Source organism: Zosterops lateralis (assembly GCF_965231275.1).
Source record: "Zosterops lateralis genome assembly, chromosome: 12".
Classification (NCBI taxonomy): Eukaryota; Metazoa; Chordata; class Aves; order Passeriformes; family Zosteropidae; genus Zosterops; species Zosterops lateralis.
The window spans coordinates 4,770,830-4,785,711 of record NC_139772.1 but is presented as its reverse complement, the minus strand read 5'-3'; the positions used below and the strand labels follow the sequence as shown (position 1 = coordinate 4,785,711).

The 14,882-nt window shown below is 44.4% G+C and overlaps 1 protein-coding gene across 1 annotated transcript in view; it reads left to right on the top strand.

Annotated features, from left to right (window-relative positions):
• Positions 1–14,882, top strand: part of CMIP (c-Maf inducing protein) — a 131,084-nt gene that overhangs the window by 85,661 nt on the left and 30,541 nt on the right. The window contains exons 4-6 of the mRNA XM_083869987.1: positions 9,897–10,058; positions 11,223–11,264; positions 14,228–14,290. Of these exons, the coding sequence (XP_083726113.1) occupies positions 9,897–10,058; positions 11,223–11,264; positions 14,228–14,290 (267 nt within the window). The remainder of the gene's footprint in view (positions 1–9,896; positions 10,059–11,222; positions 11,265–14,227; positions 14,291–14,882) is intronic.

Below are 14,882 nucleotides of genomic sequence, written 5' to 3'. Positions count from 1 at the left end.
CCTTGTTAAGCTGCTGCCATGGGGCCCAGTTCTGCATTCTGGATGTTATGAGAACTCTTGGTGTCAGAAGACCTCCATGACCCTGAAGGAGCAAAGGGGATCTAGATGTGGTACTAAATTTCTCTTTCATTTCTTGTACAGTTTTGTCCTTACATTACAGTATACATAATGCATTAGGGAATTATAAAACTGCTGCTAATACCCAAAGATAACTGTAAAACAGTATATTGCAAGTGTCACAGCCTGTATCATCTGCTCTAGCTCTTGCTGTAAGCCTCATGTTTATCTTGTCTGTCACAGCTCCTTGTCTTTTTTTTCCCAGAACACTGATGGTTTTAAAATTAGAAAAAAGTATCCAAAAGCAAGTATGTCCTTCATTCCTCTCTCTTTATTCAGGAGCCATTGCATTGCAGCTATTCCCCATTGCCTGGTCTCTGGTGCTCTTTACTGTTTTATTTAAGATGGGAATACTGGGTTAGGCTGTGTGACCAGAGGGAAGATCCATCAAGAACAGCAGGGATGGTGTGAGTGATTCTGAACATGAGGTGGGCAGTGGTTCTGGCAGCACCCCAGTGATCTCTGGTTCTCAGCAAGGATGTGAATCTTGGGATCAGAAAGCTGAGAGTCTTTGTTCAATCTTGCACATCACGCAGCACTTGTGCAAAGGAGAAGGAAAACAAGGAAATTGCAGAGATCTGGTGGCATTTTAGTAGGCTGAAGAGTTGCAGGAGGTTTGGGGGTTTGTGCTGATGTAGCACAATAAGATGCAATATAAAAACATAGAACAAAGTGATGAGACTGTTTCAGATGCAAATGCTGCTCTGAAATTGGGCACCTCCCTGTGAGAAACCAGAAAATTCGGTGCTCCAAAGTCCAGTGATCTGAAGATAGAAATAGCCTGCTTTTCTGAAGTCCCCTTTTAAGATGTTTGCAAGCATCACATCAGCATCCAGTCCCTGCTCTCCCTAAGGCTCTGCAGCAGCTTTCTGACACAAACATGTTCCTCGAGCCGTGCACATCTCTCTTGCTGACGACATTGATGATGCAGGTGCACAAGAGAGAAGCCAAATTCAAAGCCATTTATGGTGTTGAGGAGCTAGAAAATCAGCAAAATAATACATTTGCCAAGGAGGAGAAAGTGGAACAGGTGGGTAAACGTCCATTTGGGAGGTTTTGCTGACTGGTGAACGGGGAGGAGAGCAGAAAAAGCTGAGGGTGTCCACTGCCAGCAGTAGAGAGTAGTAAGGAAAAGGGATGACGTGGCTTTTTAATCCATTTTGCATATCTGGGAAGAAATAATTGCTTTGTGTGCTGCTTGGTGCTACCTCAGCTTACTGGAATTTCCCATAAAATAAAAGGGGGGGATAGATTATCTTTCTGAGGTTATCTTTTGTTAGCAGTTACTACAGTTTGTAGCAATAGTAGCTGCTCACTCCCAGTCTGAGGTGGTTTCTCAGGTGGCGAGCTCTTCCCATCAGGCTTCTCACGTGCCTGAAATTACTGGCATCTGTTGTGCAGCCTTGCAGATGGGGCCACGTCCTGTTTTCCCGGTGATGACCAGCTCTCTTGTGCCTGAGTGGGATCTGAAGGGTGCAGTGCCAGAGCAGGGGGGGCTCTGCACAGCAGGTATGCCTGGCTGTGCTCCACAGTGGCCTTGTGCATAGCTTTTTACTTTGCCAGACCTGGTCAAAGTGCAACCACGATAAGATTTCCCCGTGCTCCTTTTTTTTTTTATTTATTTTTTTTTTCCTACACAATGTCTTTTCTCTGCAGTGGCAAAATCATTTATTCCCACCATGGGCTGAGAGCTGGTGGATGTTAAGGCTCCACAGACACAACAGTCACATGTAGAACATAAAGGGCATGAAGGTAAAAGGAATTAGGAACCTAGATCAGTTCAGCTGGGTGTCAGAGGCATTTTATAATGTAGTCAGTAACTGTAGGTCTCTGCACAGAAAAGCACACAGCAAGGACCACACCTAGATGGCACTGAATGTCACAGTGCCTTATGTCATCTGTGCTGTGTTTGCTGCATGTTGAATCCACAGTCACACGATGTCTGCTGTGCTTTAGTTATTTAATTCTACTTTTTTGCCCCTTTGCACTCAATGCAGTTAGTCCACTGAAGGCTTCAGAAAGCTTGGAATGTGTATGGTACACATATTCCTGCTTTTTTTCTAGTATGCTCTTTTTTATTTTTTTGATTTGGACATGATTTTTCTGACTTTGGGTCACGCTGCAAATACAGGAGCAGGTCAGACTCACACCTCTCTGGAAACTGTGGGTTTTGCCAGAATGTGAGAGAAAAGGGCCAAATATGCTGCAGCAAGGAGCAGTGAGGTCCTGCAAGAGGAGGAGGCAGTTGTGTCTGAACACATTTGGAACCTTCCCTCTGCTAGTGAGTCAGAGGCTGTTCAAGTCCTGTAGCTCGAGCAGGGTGTCTGGCTCTTGCCCTGTTGTGTGAGTCCAGCAGCCTCTCTGGGAAGGTTTTTCTCACTCATTCTGCAGAAGATATTTAATTAACTCAGGAGGTTTGTAAACTTCCTCCTCACCAGCCTGCAGTTAGGGCAAACCTTTCCTGTATCTCTGGGACAATTGTGTTGATCAACTGTTTTGAAGGGTTTTTTTTTCTCCTGCCCAAGATCAGGAGGAAAAAAATGTGTGACTTTTGTGCGGTTAAAAAAACATCAACCCGAAACACCCAAATGTTCATGGGCAACACATTTTAGAATATTTCTTAATCTGGGGAGATGTCACCTGGAATTTTCAACCCAAGATACCAGCTTTGTCTCTACCAGTGCTCTTTGCAAGCAGGGAGTGGCTTGTGCTTCTGCCGGAGTATCTGCAGTCATAGTGAAATTCCGCATAGCCAAAGCAACATTAAAAACAAACCCCAACTTGGCTCTGGTATGAAAAATACGGAACAGCAGTTGCTGTGTGCAGGATGAAAGCTGATGTTTTGCCAACCTGAAGTGTAAAGCTCGTGCTGGAACTGGGGCCTGAAGAATGGGAGCGTTTGCCAAAAGGAAATGGAAGCAGGGATGGAGGGTTTCGGGGAATGCATCAGCGTTGGCCATGCCAAAAAATGTCTCCCCTGTGGACAGGTCTGATTACAGGAGTAACCACATTAGCCCAGGCAAAGTGCAGCTGGAGCCACAGTTGGCCTTCTGCGTTTTCTAGCTGGGTTTACGGCATCTCAAATGCAGGAATGAGGTAGAGCTGGGTTTGGCTCAACCAGCTGTGTTCCTGCATCTTATAGAGACCCAAGGGCTGGGCAGGGATTCGAGAGGAAGAAAGGCATCAGCAGAAACAAAGTTCAGTTTCTTTGCTTGGTAGTGGGGAGGTCCGCCAAGGATGACCTCTTCCCTCCCTGTTTAGGGAGGCTTAGAAGGAAGCCACAATTCTTGAGTTGCTTTCAGGTTTTGGAGACACACACACACACTTGCATTTGCATGCAGTTTTGTCGTCAGTGGAGACCATGAATTTCATGGTTTTAGTTTTCTTCCTTTCCCTTGTGTAGAATATCCTTCCCGTTCCATCCTCTCATCCCCTGTGGTTATGGAAGGATATCTTTGCAGTAGTGTTGAGCACATCAGAGAGCAGAAGCCCAGTTGACAGCTGTGTGCAAAGGAGGTGGATATATATATATGTGGATAAGATATATCATATGCTTCAGGAGCAAGTTGTTCAGTGCATTAGTGTTGCAGCTGCCCAGTGTCATGGTGAGAGAGGTGACTGAGGAGCCTACCCTGTGACCCTGCCTTGTCCCATGTCCACGTTGCACTTCTCTTGGCTCAAGCAGAAATGCGGTTTTGTCTCTGTTTCATGCTTGTAAAATTGTGTTTATTTCAGCATTCTTTCCCTTTGCAGTGGTACTGTCCCAGTGGTACCTGAGCAAAGGACAAACCCTGTGCCTGTGGGAACTGTGTGTGGTTGTTCCAGCTCGTGCATCAGTAACAGCTGAACCCACGTCACCGCTTGGTGAACCCGCTGAACTCTGTCAGTTCTGGAACTCTATCAGTGCTGACCTGAGCCTTGGGGGGTTCTTGCCTGGGTTAGTGAGATCTGGAGCAAGGTGTCAGACAGTGGTGGAAAAACCCAGGGTAGACTGAAAATGGTGGTGGCCAGAGATGGTGAGATGGGGAAGCACAGCAACAGGGTATCAACATTCGAGTTGCTGCAGGCACAGTGCTTGCCAGTGGTGATTCTCCTTGGGGTGCCAGGATCCAGCAATTGCAATCCTGCAATCCTCGCAGGCCTGAGAGTCAGAACACCTCAGTTCTACACTATTCTTGGCTTGCCATATGACCTCAAGGAAATCACCTTGGTTTTCTTGCTCTTTCTCTCCTTGCTTTTAATCATCGAGACTGCGAGCTGCTCGAGGCAGAGAATGTCACTGGGCGTATTTATTCAGGCCATAGATTCACAGGTGCCAGTCTCAGTGTAATAAATAATGGTGATTTTACCAGGATCCTTTTTATATGAGTTGGCAAAAAATGAAGTGTTATTTAGACCTTAACTGAGTGAGAATCAGAAGAGCTTATTCTGTAATATTTCCCTCCATTTCTCTGGGCTGTGGCAAGGAATCTGTGAGAAAGTGAGCTTTGACCAAGGCAATTGCATTCAGAGAAGCAACTGAAGCTGAGTTGATGCACTTCAGCATTTTGCACTGGGTAGAATGAAATATGCAAAAAATGCTGTGACCTGAAAACATGGTGGAGAGCAAGTTTGCTGCTGCTGTTTTGCATCTATTTTAGAGAGCAGCACATTAGTCTTTCTGTACAGAACTTTCAGAAGGTCAGGAAGAGTTTGATTACTGCAGCATGAGCAGTTTGAAGTCCCTGATTTAGAAAAGTTTCCATAATCTCATCCCAGCCCCAGCCCTTTGCCTGGATTGGGACTCTCTATAGAGAGTCCTTTCAGGTAAGTTTCTTTTTCATATTGGTAAATATTGCTGGTAGGAGCATAGTTCCAAAAGGTTTCAGTGGATTCAGCTGGTGGTTTAAGTACATCTCTGATTAGCAGGGAAAATTGTGTTAGCAGCTAGTTAACCTTAGATAATTTTCAGAATACCATAAAGTAAGTGACACCTCCTTGTATTAAAAGCAGAATATAGGTATGGCTGAGTTTTGGGATGCCATGCCCTCTTCATTTTCATGAAGATAGTGAGTTAAAGGTCAAAATGCCAGCAGGTGATGCTGCAGGATACATGGTGCACCTGGGCTTTGTAGGACAGGCCAACATGTGTGTCGGACATTGCCAGCAACTCTTCCTGTTCCTTGTTACGCAGCGTTTGAACAAAATGTTCTGCTGCACTGGAGAAAACCTTTCCAGAGTCTGCTCTCTGTGTTGTTTTTATCTCTGCAGATTTGCATGTAGCAAGAGGCACCTCCATTTTACATAAGCACTGTCAACATTGAAGTGTAACACTAGCCCGTGTCATCCGTCCCCGCAATGAGCTGGGGGGACCTTGGTGCGGGAGCCTGACCTTTTCCCTCTTGCTGGAGCTGCTCCCGTTGCTCAGCAAGAAATAAACAATTGCTGGCACCCACAGCCCTCCAGGGCAGCACCCGTTCCTGCAGGAGCTCCAGCCTGTCCCGTTCCTCCTGCAGGAGCTCCAGCCTGTCCCGTTCCTCCTGCAGGAGCTCCAGCCTGTCTGATTCCTGCAGGAGCTCCAGCCTGTCCCATTCCTCCTGCAGGATCTCCAGCCTGTCCCGTTCCTCCTGCAGGAGCTCCAGCCTGTCCCATTCCTCCTGCAGGATCTCCAGCCTGTCCCATTCCTCCTGCTGAAGCTCCAGCCTGTCCCATTCCTGCAGCAGGAACTCCAGTCTTCCCATTCCTCCTGCAGGAACTCCAGCCTGTCCCGTTCCTGCAGGATCCTCCCTGCTAAAGACTCGAGCAATCCTTTGCAAGCTAGAGAGCTTGCATTTAGCAGGCTCTTGGGCATTAGGGCTGGCCATTAATTTTCTTTATGTAATGAGGATAGTATTTGCTGATGGGAAGACAGGTTCCTGAGAGTACAGAACGTTCCCTGGCTGGCGGTGGCAAAGCAGGGATGAAATTTTGTCATCAAAAAGGCTAACTTCATTTTTCCCTTTTTGGATCAGGTGTGCTGGCTGCTTTAAGATGTTCCTAACATGAAAGGTCTTGCTAGGGCTGAACAAGGCAAATGTTCCATGCTGGCTGATTTTGTGCATTAGAGTCCATTTTTCTTAGCTGTTGACTACATCAGTATTATCATTCTTGTCCAAGAAAGTAGTGTATGAGCAAGGGCTACAAGATGAAGCCATTATAGGATAGAAAAACATAGGAAGATCTTACTTAAAAAAACCTGAAAGTTTCCTAGGCTCTCTTGAACTTCCTCTTCACAGCAGTGTTCAAAGGCTTTTGAGTGCTGATGGCAAAACTGACTGCTTATAGATTTTTGTCACATTTCCTAGCTTAATAACTCTAGAAAAGTAATTTTTCATATGTGGACTTCAGTTCTGTCCTGTAAAAAAGGATTGAGACTTAGGTCTTTGAGTTTCTGCAAGGCTTAATTAATTAGAGTGATTTGAGAATGAAAGATGCCCTGTCAGTGTCACTTATACTCCTCATTCTGCTTCTTCTGGGTACTTATTAAATTCAGTGGGTTTGCATTTAAAGTCAGCATGGCAAGATTTTGGAGTGACACTGCCTGTGTGGCTCTGGCTAGTCGGTAACGAGGAGGGTCAAATTCCAAGCTGGCATATCTTATTTTCACTCATAAATTTCCACAGGAACTGCTGCTTTTAGTGCAATCCCCCTAGAGAGTGGATTCCTACCCTGGTATTTTTCTTGTTCAGGCTATTGATGATGAAGGCTGTGTGGATTTTTTCAGCAACTGAAGGCATCTTTTACATCTAGGGGGAGTGAACCTCCTGGATTGATATTCCTGTTCTCCATGTGTGTCTTTACCAGGCAGCTTTGTTTCTCAGCTCAGTGAGTGATTGTTGCTCCCTGCTCCGGAGCCAGCACAGGTAGAATGGAGCAGATGGCTCGGTGTTGCCTAAGTGCTTGCTGAGACACAGCAAATTGCTTCTGATACCCACTGATAGGTTTCAGGCTTTAATTGAGGCTTTCAGCAAGGCGCTCAACAGTGAAAAGCATTCTGCTGAGAAAAACAGCACTGTGTAACCATGGCCAAAGGTTCAGGACAGCAGAGTTCAACCCTCTTGGGGATGGCTCCTCTGTTTATTTATTTATTTTTCTGCTGTTTTCCCACCATCATTCAAGGCTCCTGTAATGTCGTTCGCAGCCTGCAGCTCACTCTGTCAGTGCCACTCAACCCTTTGTGCTGGAAACGTGAGGCACACACTGATCAGTTTGGATTCTGTGCCTGCAGCAGGCTCAGTGTGTCTGCAAAGGTGGCTGATCTCCCTTTGAGTCCCTGCCTGCCTGCCCTGAGCTGCAGCTTTGGTTGGTCTTCCCTGCGTGGCAGCGGGTAAAGCTCCTGCTGTGTTCCCTCTTATGTACGTCAGCATCATCAGAATTCTGACTTTTAATGGACATCTCTAAAAGGGAAAGAAAAACTCCCTTGCTCCTCCCTCACCCCAAGCAAGAGTGGATTTGACAGCGAAAGAAGGATATTTGTGGTGGAGTTGTCTGAGCAGCGTCCTGTTGGGCAAGAGTTTCCTTCAGCAGCTTCCCCTTAGGCTGAAGGAGCTGCTCTGAAAATGAGTTGTAACTCACCCAAAAAGGGGCAGCCCAGAGAGGCAGGGATGCAGTAACCCAATTGTCTAACTCTCATTCCCCCGTCCCCATGTTTTGTCATCTTCCAGGTCTGCTTTGAGTTTGACTTCTTCACAGTACAGGGCCAAGGAATAAGTTTCAGCATTGGAAATCTCTTGAGCCAGCTTGGTTTAGTGTCCTCAATTAGTCAGAAAGGAGTTGTTTCCAGTTAAAAAACTGTCTAATTAGTAAGAAAGGAGTTGTTTCCAGTAGGAAAAACTGTCTGGTTGTCTTAAATTTAGTGCTGGAGTGGGTCTAACAAAAAGACTTGAAATAAAGGCACTATGTGAATAAGAGAAATTAAATTCTATGATTGAAGTTTTCTAAAGAGTCCAAGAAATCTGTGATGTAGAAGTAGTGCTGGTAGCTTAAAATCACCGTTGGATTCGCTCTGTCCTAAGGAGCTCAAAGTACAAAGATTTTTGTGCAGTTCTGAAATCCCAGCCACATTCAATAATGTCTGCAGCATGTTTTTATGTTCATTTAGCTTTTCAGTGGCTTAAAATGCACTGAAAGTGTGAACTACAATGCCAGTGTGCTTTTGTACTTGGCATGAATTTAATTAAAAAGATAATTGGATTGCTTTATCAGCCTTTATGTGTCAGCCTAGTGCCACTCTCCTCTCCCCCTCTCTAACAGTGCTGACAAACCCAATGCATTTGAAATCTGTGTTTTTCTGCATTGTTCTCTCCTCTTGTGTTTCAGGTGCGGGGGGCAGAGGTGACAGCTTGCTGTTGAGCAGTAGATCTGCTCCAGGGTGGGAAGGAAGTGGCTGATAAGCAGAGAGCCAGCCTGGTCAGATGGTTCCTGCTGGGGCTGCCCTGGGCGAGCGCCGCGGGAAATGCCGGGAGCCGCAAAGCTCCAAAACAAAACAAAACATGCAGGCCCTTTGCAAAGTCCTCTATGTACAGCCCAAAATGTGCAAGCTGCACAAAATGGGCAGATTGTGTGATTTTCATGGAAATGCTGCTGAGTAGAAGATCAGTTTTTAGTGCAAAACACTGATGTTTTCATGTAAACATGGGTCCCCCACCAGTGCTGTTAAATAAACCTGAGTGTGTGTCCGGGCTTCTCTACATCCGTTTTTGCAGAGGACCAGGCTAGTGCAGAGAGAGGGAGTGGAAGGGCATATGAACTAAACACAAGTGGAGTCCTGGCAGTTGCTGTCCCTGAGTGCTGAGCTCCTTCCCTGCCTCTGGCACTGCCTCCACGCTCTTGTGGAGCCCCTCCTCCCTTTCATGTTCCCTTGACGTTGTTTTCAGAAGTGATGTGAACACTTTGAACACTTAGCATCATTTCCTTGAGCTTGTAGGGTGCCGTCAAGCCACCTCTGGGAATTTGTGTTGGGTGGGTTTTCTCTAAAGATTGCTTTTTATAATATAAAGCAGCCTCTGTTCCAGTAGTTTGCGGTCACACGGCTGCTGAGGAGTAAGAGTTGTCCTCTGCTTATCCAGATGGTCTGTGGATGGGGCAGTTGATGAAATACCTTGGACATGGTCAGGGGCATGCAGGGAACTGGGGCAGATGGGGTTAGGCAATCAGGAATGCTGTTCTTGAGAGTGGAAATACTATCTTATGGAAGATCTGGAGACTTTACAAGTTGGCTTCTCTTGCAGCTGGAGGGTGACATCAGGACTTTTCAGGCTCCTTCAAGACAGAAAAAAAGCCTCTTGGTCTAGGAGGTTTTTTTGCTTTGGTAAAATTGATTGAAACAAATTCTGAATGTGAATTCGCATTCAGAATAAAGGGTCAGTAAGAGTGATGTTTTGATGTTCTCTCTCTCTCTCTGCCCCTTGCTTAATGAGTCTCTTAAAAAGAACTTAAGCTTTAGAAATACTTCAATAGCAGATATCTGTTGCTAGCCTGAGGAAGAAGGTGTTTGCAAGAGGAGATGATGAAAAGAAAGATCCTCTGCAGTTAAACTCATTTTGAAATGAAAAGAATCATGGTTTCTCATTGCTTCCACAGAAGAAACTAGTTTAGACATGAAAGGTTTTCTTGTCCATTTAAACGTTCCAAGTACAGCTTTTCAGGCAGCAGAAAAGGCAAAACTCAAAATACAGAGCGGCCCTTTGGGCAGTAGGAAGCACAGCTGCTTTGAAGGGGTTTATGGTGGTGTTAGTGTGGCCTTTTCCTGTGTGTTGCAGAAGAAGATTTACAAGTACAAGAAGGTGCTGAGCAACCCCAGCCGCTGGGAGGTGGTGCTGAAGGAGATCCGGACGCTGGTGGACATGGCGCTGACGTCCCCGCTGCAGGACGACTCCATCCACCAGGCACCCCTGGAGATTGTCTCCAAGCTGCTCTCAGAGGTATGGCCCCAGCAGGGCTCCTCTCGCTCTCAGATGAGAGACAAACAGTTAAAAGTTTGGGGATGGGTTTTATTTTAACTTGGGCTGTCAAAATTCTGCCTGCGAGTCTGCTCGTGACTTGAGTGGAGTTTGCACTTGCTGGGGAGAAAGAAAAATTGACCCATGTTATGTAGATTTGACCCATGTTATGTAGATTTTTAGAAAGAAAGCAAGCCCCGTTTATCTTGAGTTTGTTGGTTTGGTTTATTTGGTTGGTTGGTGTTTTTTTTTGTTTCTTTGGGTTTTTTTAATTATCTATGGTAAATTTATAATGAGTTTAACTCATGCCTTAAGTCAGTGGTAAAGCTCCCTTTGACTTCTGTTCCACTGGCTTTGCTTCCATGACCAATAATTTTTGTTCCAATACATATACATCCACCAATAAATTAATTGTGTAGCTATTTTATTTTTACTAATTCTAGTAAAGAAATACATTTTTCCTCAGACTTATCTGTCCCCCTCCTATAACATCTGTTTCAAATACTTAACTTTTCATGGACAGGAAATGTAATGCCAAGAAGGCTTTTTATGTCTTAGTTCTGATATGATAGCAGAAGGATTTGATATAAACAAAAAAATCCACGACTGTTTTTTCTTGCAGTACTCAAAAATCTTAGCAACTCACACCATTGTAACCTCTGGATTGATCATGCTGCTGAAAAAGCACAGAGCAAATTCTTCTGCATAGGTGGTAGCAAAGGTGACTTCAGACAATTTATTGGCTTTTTTTGTTTAAAGAACAAATTTCAGGAAAACTTGCCACAAAAAAACTCAAAACACCACAACAATCCTTTTAATAATTTTTGTAGGGACTTACAGCTTGTCCTAAGAAATGTCATTTTAAAGAAATCTATTGCTGGCTTTACTTTTTCAACTGATTGATACCTCTGGCATCCTGGTGTTAGTGTGCTAAGCTGAAGGAGCAATGAAGGCTTGCACCACTCCTCATAGCAGACACTGTACCACCTGCTTTAGGAGAATGCTTTTTAATGCCATGGCTTTTATTCAGAAAATAAGCAATTGAGCCTTTCTGCTTGTGTCTGGTAGCTGAGGACTGTGTGTGCTGATGTACTAACTCGAGAGTGCTCTTCACTCACTCCTCTTTCTTCTATTCAACTCTTTCAGAACAACAACTTAACCACTCAAGACCATGAGAGCATTATTGTGGTGAGTATCTTTCTGTCAAAAGCTGAGGACAAATCTATATTGTTTGATAACAGTTCTATTAGTGCCTGTCTCTGCCCCAGTGAAGTAGGGCAAATGTGAATTTTCCACCAATGCTGCTGAGCTTATGCAGGAATGAAAAGCATTTGTCTTTTTTTTTTTTTTTTTTTTTTTTTTTTTTTTTTTTTTTTTTGTGTGTGTGGCTTTGTCATTTCTCTCTCCTTGTTTCATAGATGAATTACAATAAAGCCTTCTCATCAGTCTGTGTGAGAGAGCACAGCATGTTGAGTGTTAACAGTCTCTCCAAATGGCCTCCTTAGGAGGCTACACAGCAATATCCATATCTGTAGATGCACTTTAAATAGTCAAACCCCATAATTTCCAGATGTGTCCTATAAAACCCTTAGGCTGAGTAGTTTCCTGAGGGGCTAATGCTACCGTATACAGAATGTCTCCATGGCTGAGGGTATGTGAGCAAGGGATTGCTCTTGGAAGTGTCATTCCAGTTTAACCCCCTGCTAATTTATTTGTAAAAGTATCTTCTTCAACTTTTTTCCTTTTTGTAGGTCACATGTATTTAGACATAGAAATAAGGGAATCAAATGGCAGCTCTGTTGCTTGTGAAACAAGTATAAAATATCAACAGTTTATCGGAGAGGTGGAACTTGGTTCCCCATCACTGTGATTTAATTTCATTCTCTGGCAATTTCCAGATTTTCCCAGTAACCTAATCTAGAGCCTCACCACCACCTGATTGTATCACATCTCTATGACTCTTTCTGCAAAATAACAAGGTGGCAGGTAGCTGCCAGTAGGTGTTAATTGTGTTTAACTGCTGTTTAGGATACCCTGGAATCAGCCACTGAGGTAAATTTATGTAGCATTTGCTTTTCTTTGCTTTAAGTTTCATTTAAGTCTAGTGCCAGGGGTAGTTCAGGCCCCTAGTTACAGCTGGTTGTTTTTGGGGAAAGGATTTTTAATAATAGATGTGAGGTGGCCCTGCTGTGAGCAGGGAAAGTGAACCAGGTGGCCTCCAAAGGTCCTTTCAGGCTCTGTTATTCCTCTGTTCTGGCTGATGGCTCCTTCAGTTCAGGTCCTGTCCTCGTGCAGGTTGTGCCCAAGCCATTAAGGAGCTGCAGTTCCCGGGCATTCAGAGCTCACTGCCATTACCCAGATAACCTGGGCTATTCCTGGAAAGAATTGCTAATACTGTGTATTTATGTAGCATGTGGAAAGTACACAGTGCTTGGCCATGCAGATGGGACCAGCCTTCCTTCTCTGGATGGTGCTGGGGCAGATCAATATCCCAAGCAATCCCTTCCTGCTCAGGATGGGGAAACACGTGTTGCCACGGCTGGGCAACGTGGCACAGCACGTGGCTGTAAGGAAAAAGGTCATGGCATTGGTAAGGAAAACGCAGGAAAAAAGGTCCTTTCAGGCTGTCAGCTCTGCACACTGACCACAGAGACACAGCCATGACCTCCTTGACCATCTCTGTTGTTCTTTCCTAAAACAAACAATCCCAAAGAGAGGTTCAGGAAAGATCTTGAGCTCAGGTGTTGGACTTTCCTTCTGTAGATGGTGCTGGGGCAGATCAATATCCCAAGCAATCCCTTCCTGCTCTGGATGGGGAAGCACGTGTTGCCACAGCTGGGCAACGTGGCACAGCACGTGGCTGCTTTTGACCATGGCACTCATAAGAAAAACACAGGAAAAGGTCTTTTCAGGCTGTCAGCTGTGCCACACTGACCACAGAGACACAGCCATGACCTCCTTGACCGTCTCTGTTGTTGTTTCCTAAACCAAACAATCCCGAAGAGAGGTTCAGGGAAGATCTTGAGCTCAGGTATTGGATGGGGAGCGAGGATGTTCTAGTGGATGGGGTTGTATTTTCCATCAGTCCCCTGTGGCTGGGCCACCACCAGAGGAGGAGTGAAGCGTTGCAGAAGGATGGCACATGGCAATGAGTATCATAGTTCTTGCATGTAACCAGAGCTTTGCAGGTGTGCTTGGGTTTCCTTGTTAAAATTCACACTAATCTTGACCCGTTTGTGTGTGATTGTGAAACACAGCCACTGCAAGCAGCCTCACAGAGCTGAGTAAGGAGATGAGAGGGAGAGCAAAAACCAAACCAGGCTGCCTTAGTAAAACTCCAGGTGCCATCCAGATAAAATATCTGGTGTTCAGTTGCTTAATACAAAATGTCCTGGCTGCTGTGTTTAGTGTCTTACGTTGAAATGGGTACTGGGAATCCCTGTAACTGAAGAGTGGAAAAGCCTGAAGGCACCACCACATAGAATATATTATTCTGGTACAATTTTCTAATTTACAAAGGAAGTAACAAGAGCATAAGTTCATTACCCCCTCAGCGGCAGGTATGACCTCTAATGTGTTTATCCAGCATAAGCACATTGGTTTGCGTAGCAACAAAGGAATGGTTGATCTCAGCTTTTACAAAGTTAGGTGCTTGATTTTGATAAATAAGGGTCCTCCCAGGTAAGAACAGTGCTAGGTTGCTTTTAGTGAGCTCTTTCTCACAAAAAAAAGAGCTTGAACTCCTTCACAAAGGAGATGTGTGTGTGGTGGTGTTCAGTTTTTTCTTTTAGGGAGATGCTCTGACTGAAACAGTGAGCCAGATTCGTCTTTGCTTTATTACATCCTAGAGCAATTGGTCTGCTCCTGTTTCCATTTAAACCATTATAAATATTGCACTCCTTTGCCTGTTTTACCTATTTACACTGATGTAGTTAAAAGCAGTGTTTTCCTGAGGATTCATAGCAGAAGTGTGCTTGAGCTTACTTGTAAAATAAACACATGGCCCACCTCTAATTTCTCTGTTCATACTTTTGTCCTTTTCTAAAAGTGAGCTTTTATTCCCCCAAGAAAAATACTTCCCTGCATTATGCTTTCTCCAGTTGCCACCTTGAAATTCAATTTTTCTCTTTTTTCTCCCTTTCTTTTTAAAGGCAATTGCACCTTTGCTGGAAAACAACCATCCTCCTCCTGACCTCTGTGAATTCTTCTGCAAGGTATCAGAACAGCTTTGATTTCTGAAATCTCATAGTTGTATATGAATGTAGTTCTTTGAGCAGCAGGAGGTTGTTGTTTTTTTTTTTTTTTTTCTTTAACTTCTTACCTCCTGCCCAGATTGAGTTCAGTTTTTGGTCAGCCAGCAATGGTACTGGAATGGTGAACAGCACCATTCTGATAAATACAATCATATGCTTAATATATCAGACTGTTTTGTCCTGATACTGTGTGAGAGTTAAAATTTTGAGACTCCCACACCTCAGTCTGGGTACAAGAGGTGTCCTACTGCATGCTCTGTTTAGCTAAGGCAGAAATCACTGGAGCCACAGTGTTCATTTGTGTGTAACTCAGCCCTTATAGTATTTTGTCATTGGGTAATGGCAGTGGGAAGATCATAAGGACTCACCCTCTTTTCTGGTAAATTCATGCTTGTGCTGCATTTTGTATCTTTTATCCATAAACTTTGGAGTACTTTGGATTGCAGACCTTGTGAATTTAAAAATACTACTTTCCTCGAGGCCTCTTTTTGTCTCAGTTTTAAGTCTGCTTAAATTTGCTTACTGATGACTGGGTATGCATTTGTCAAACATT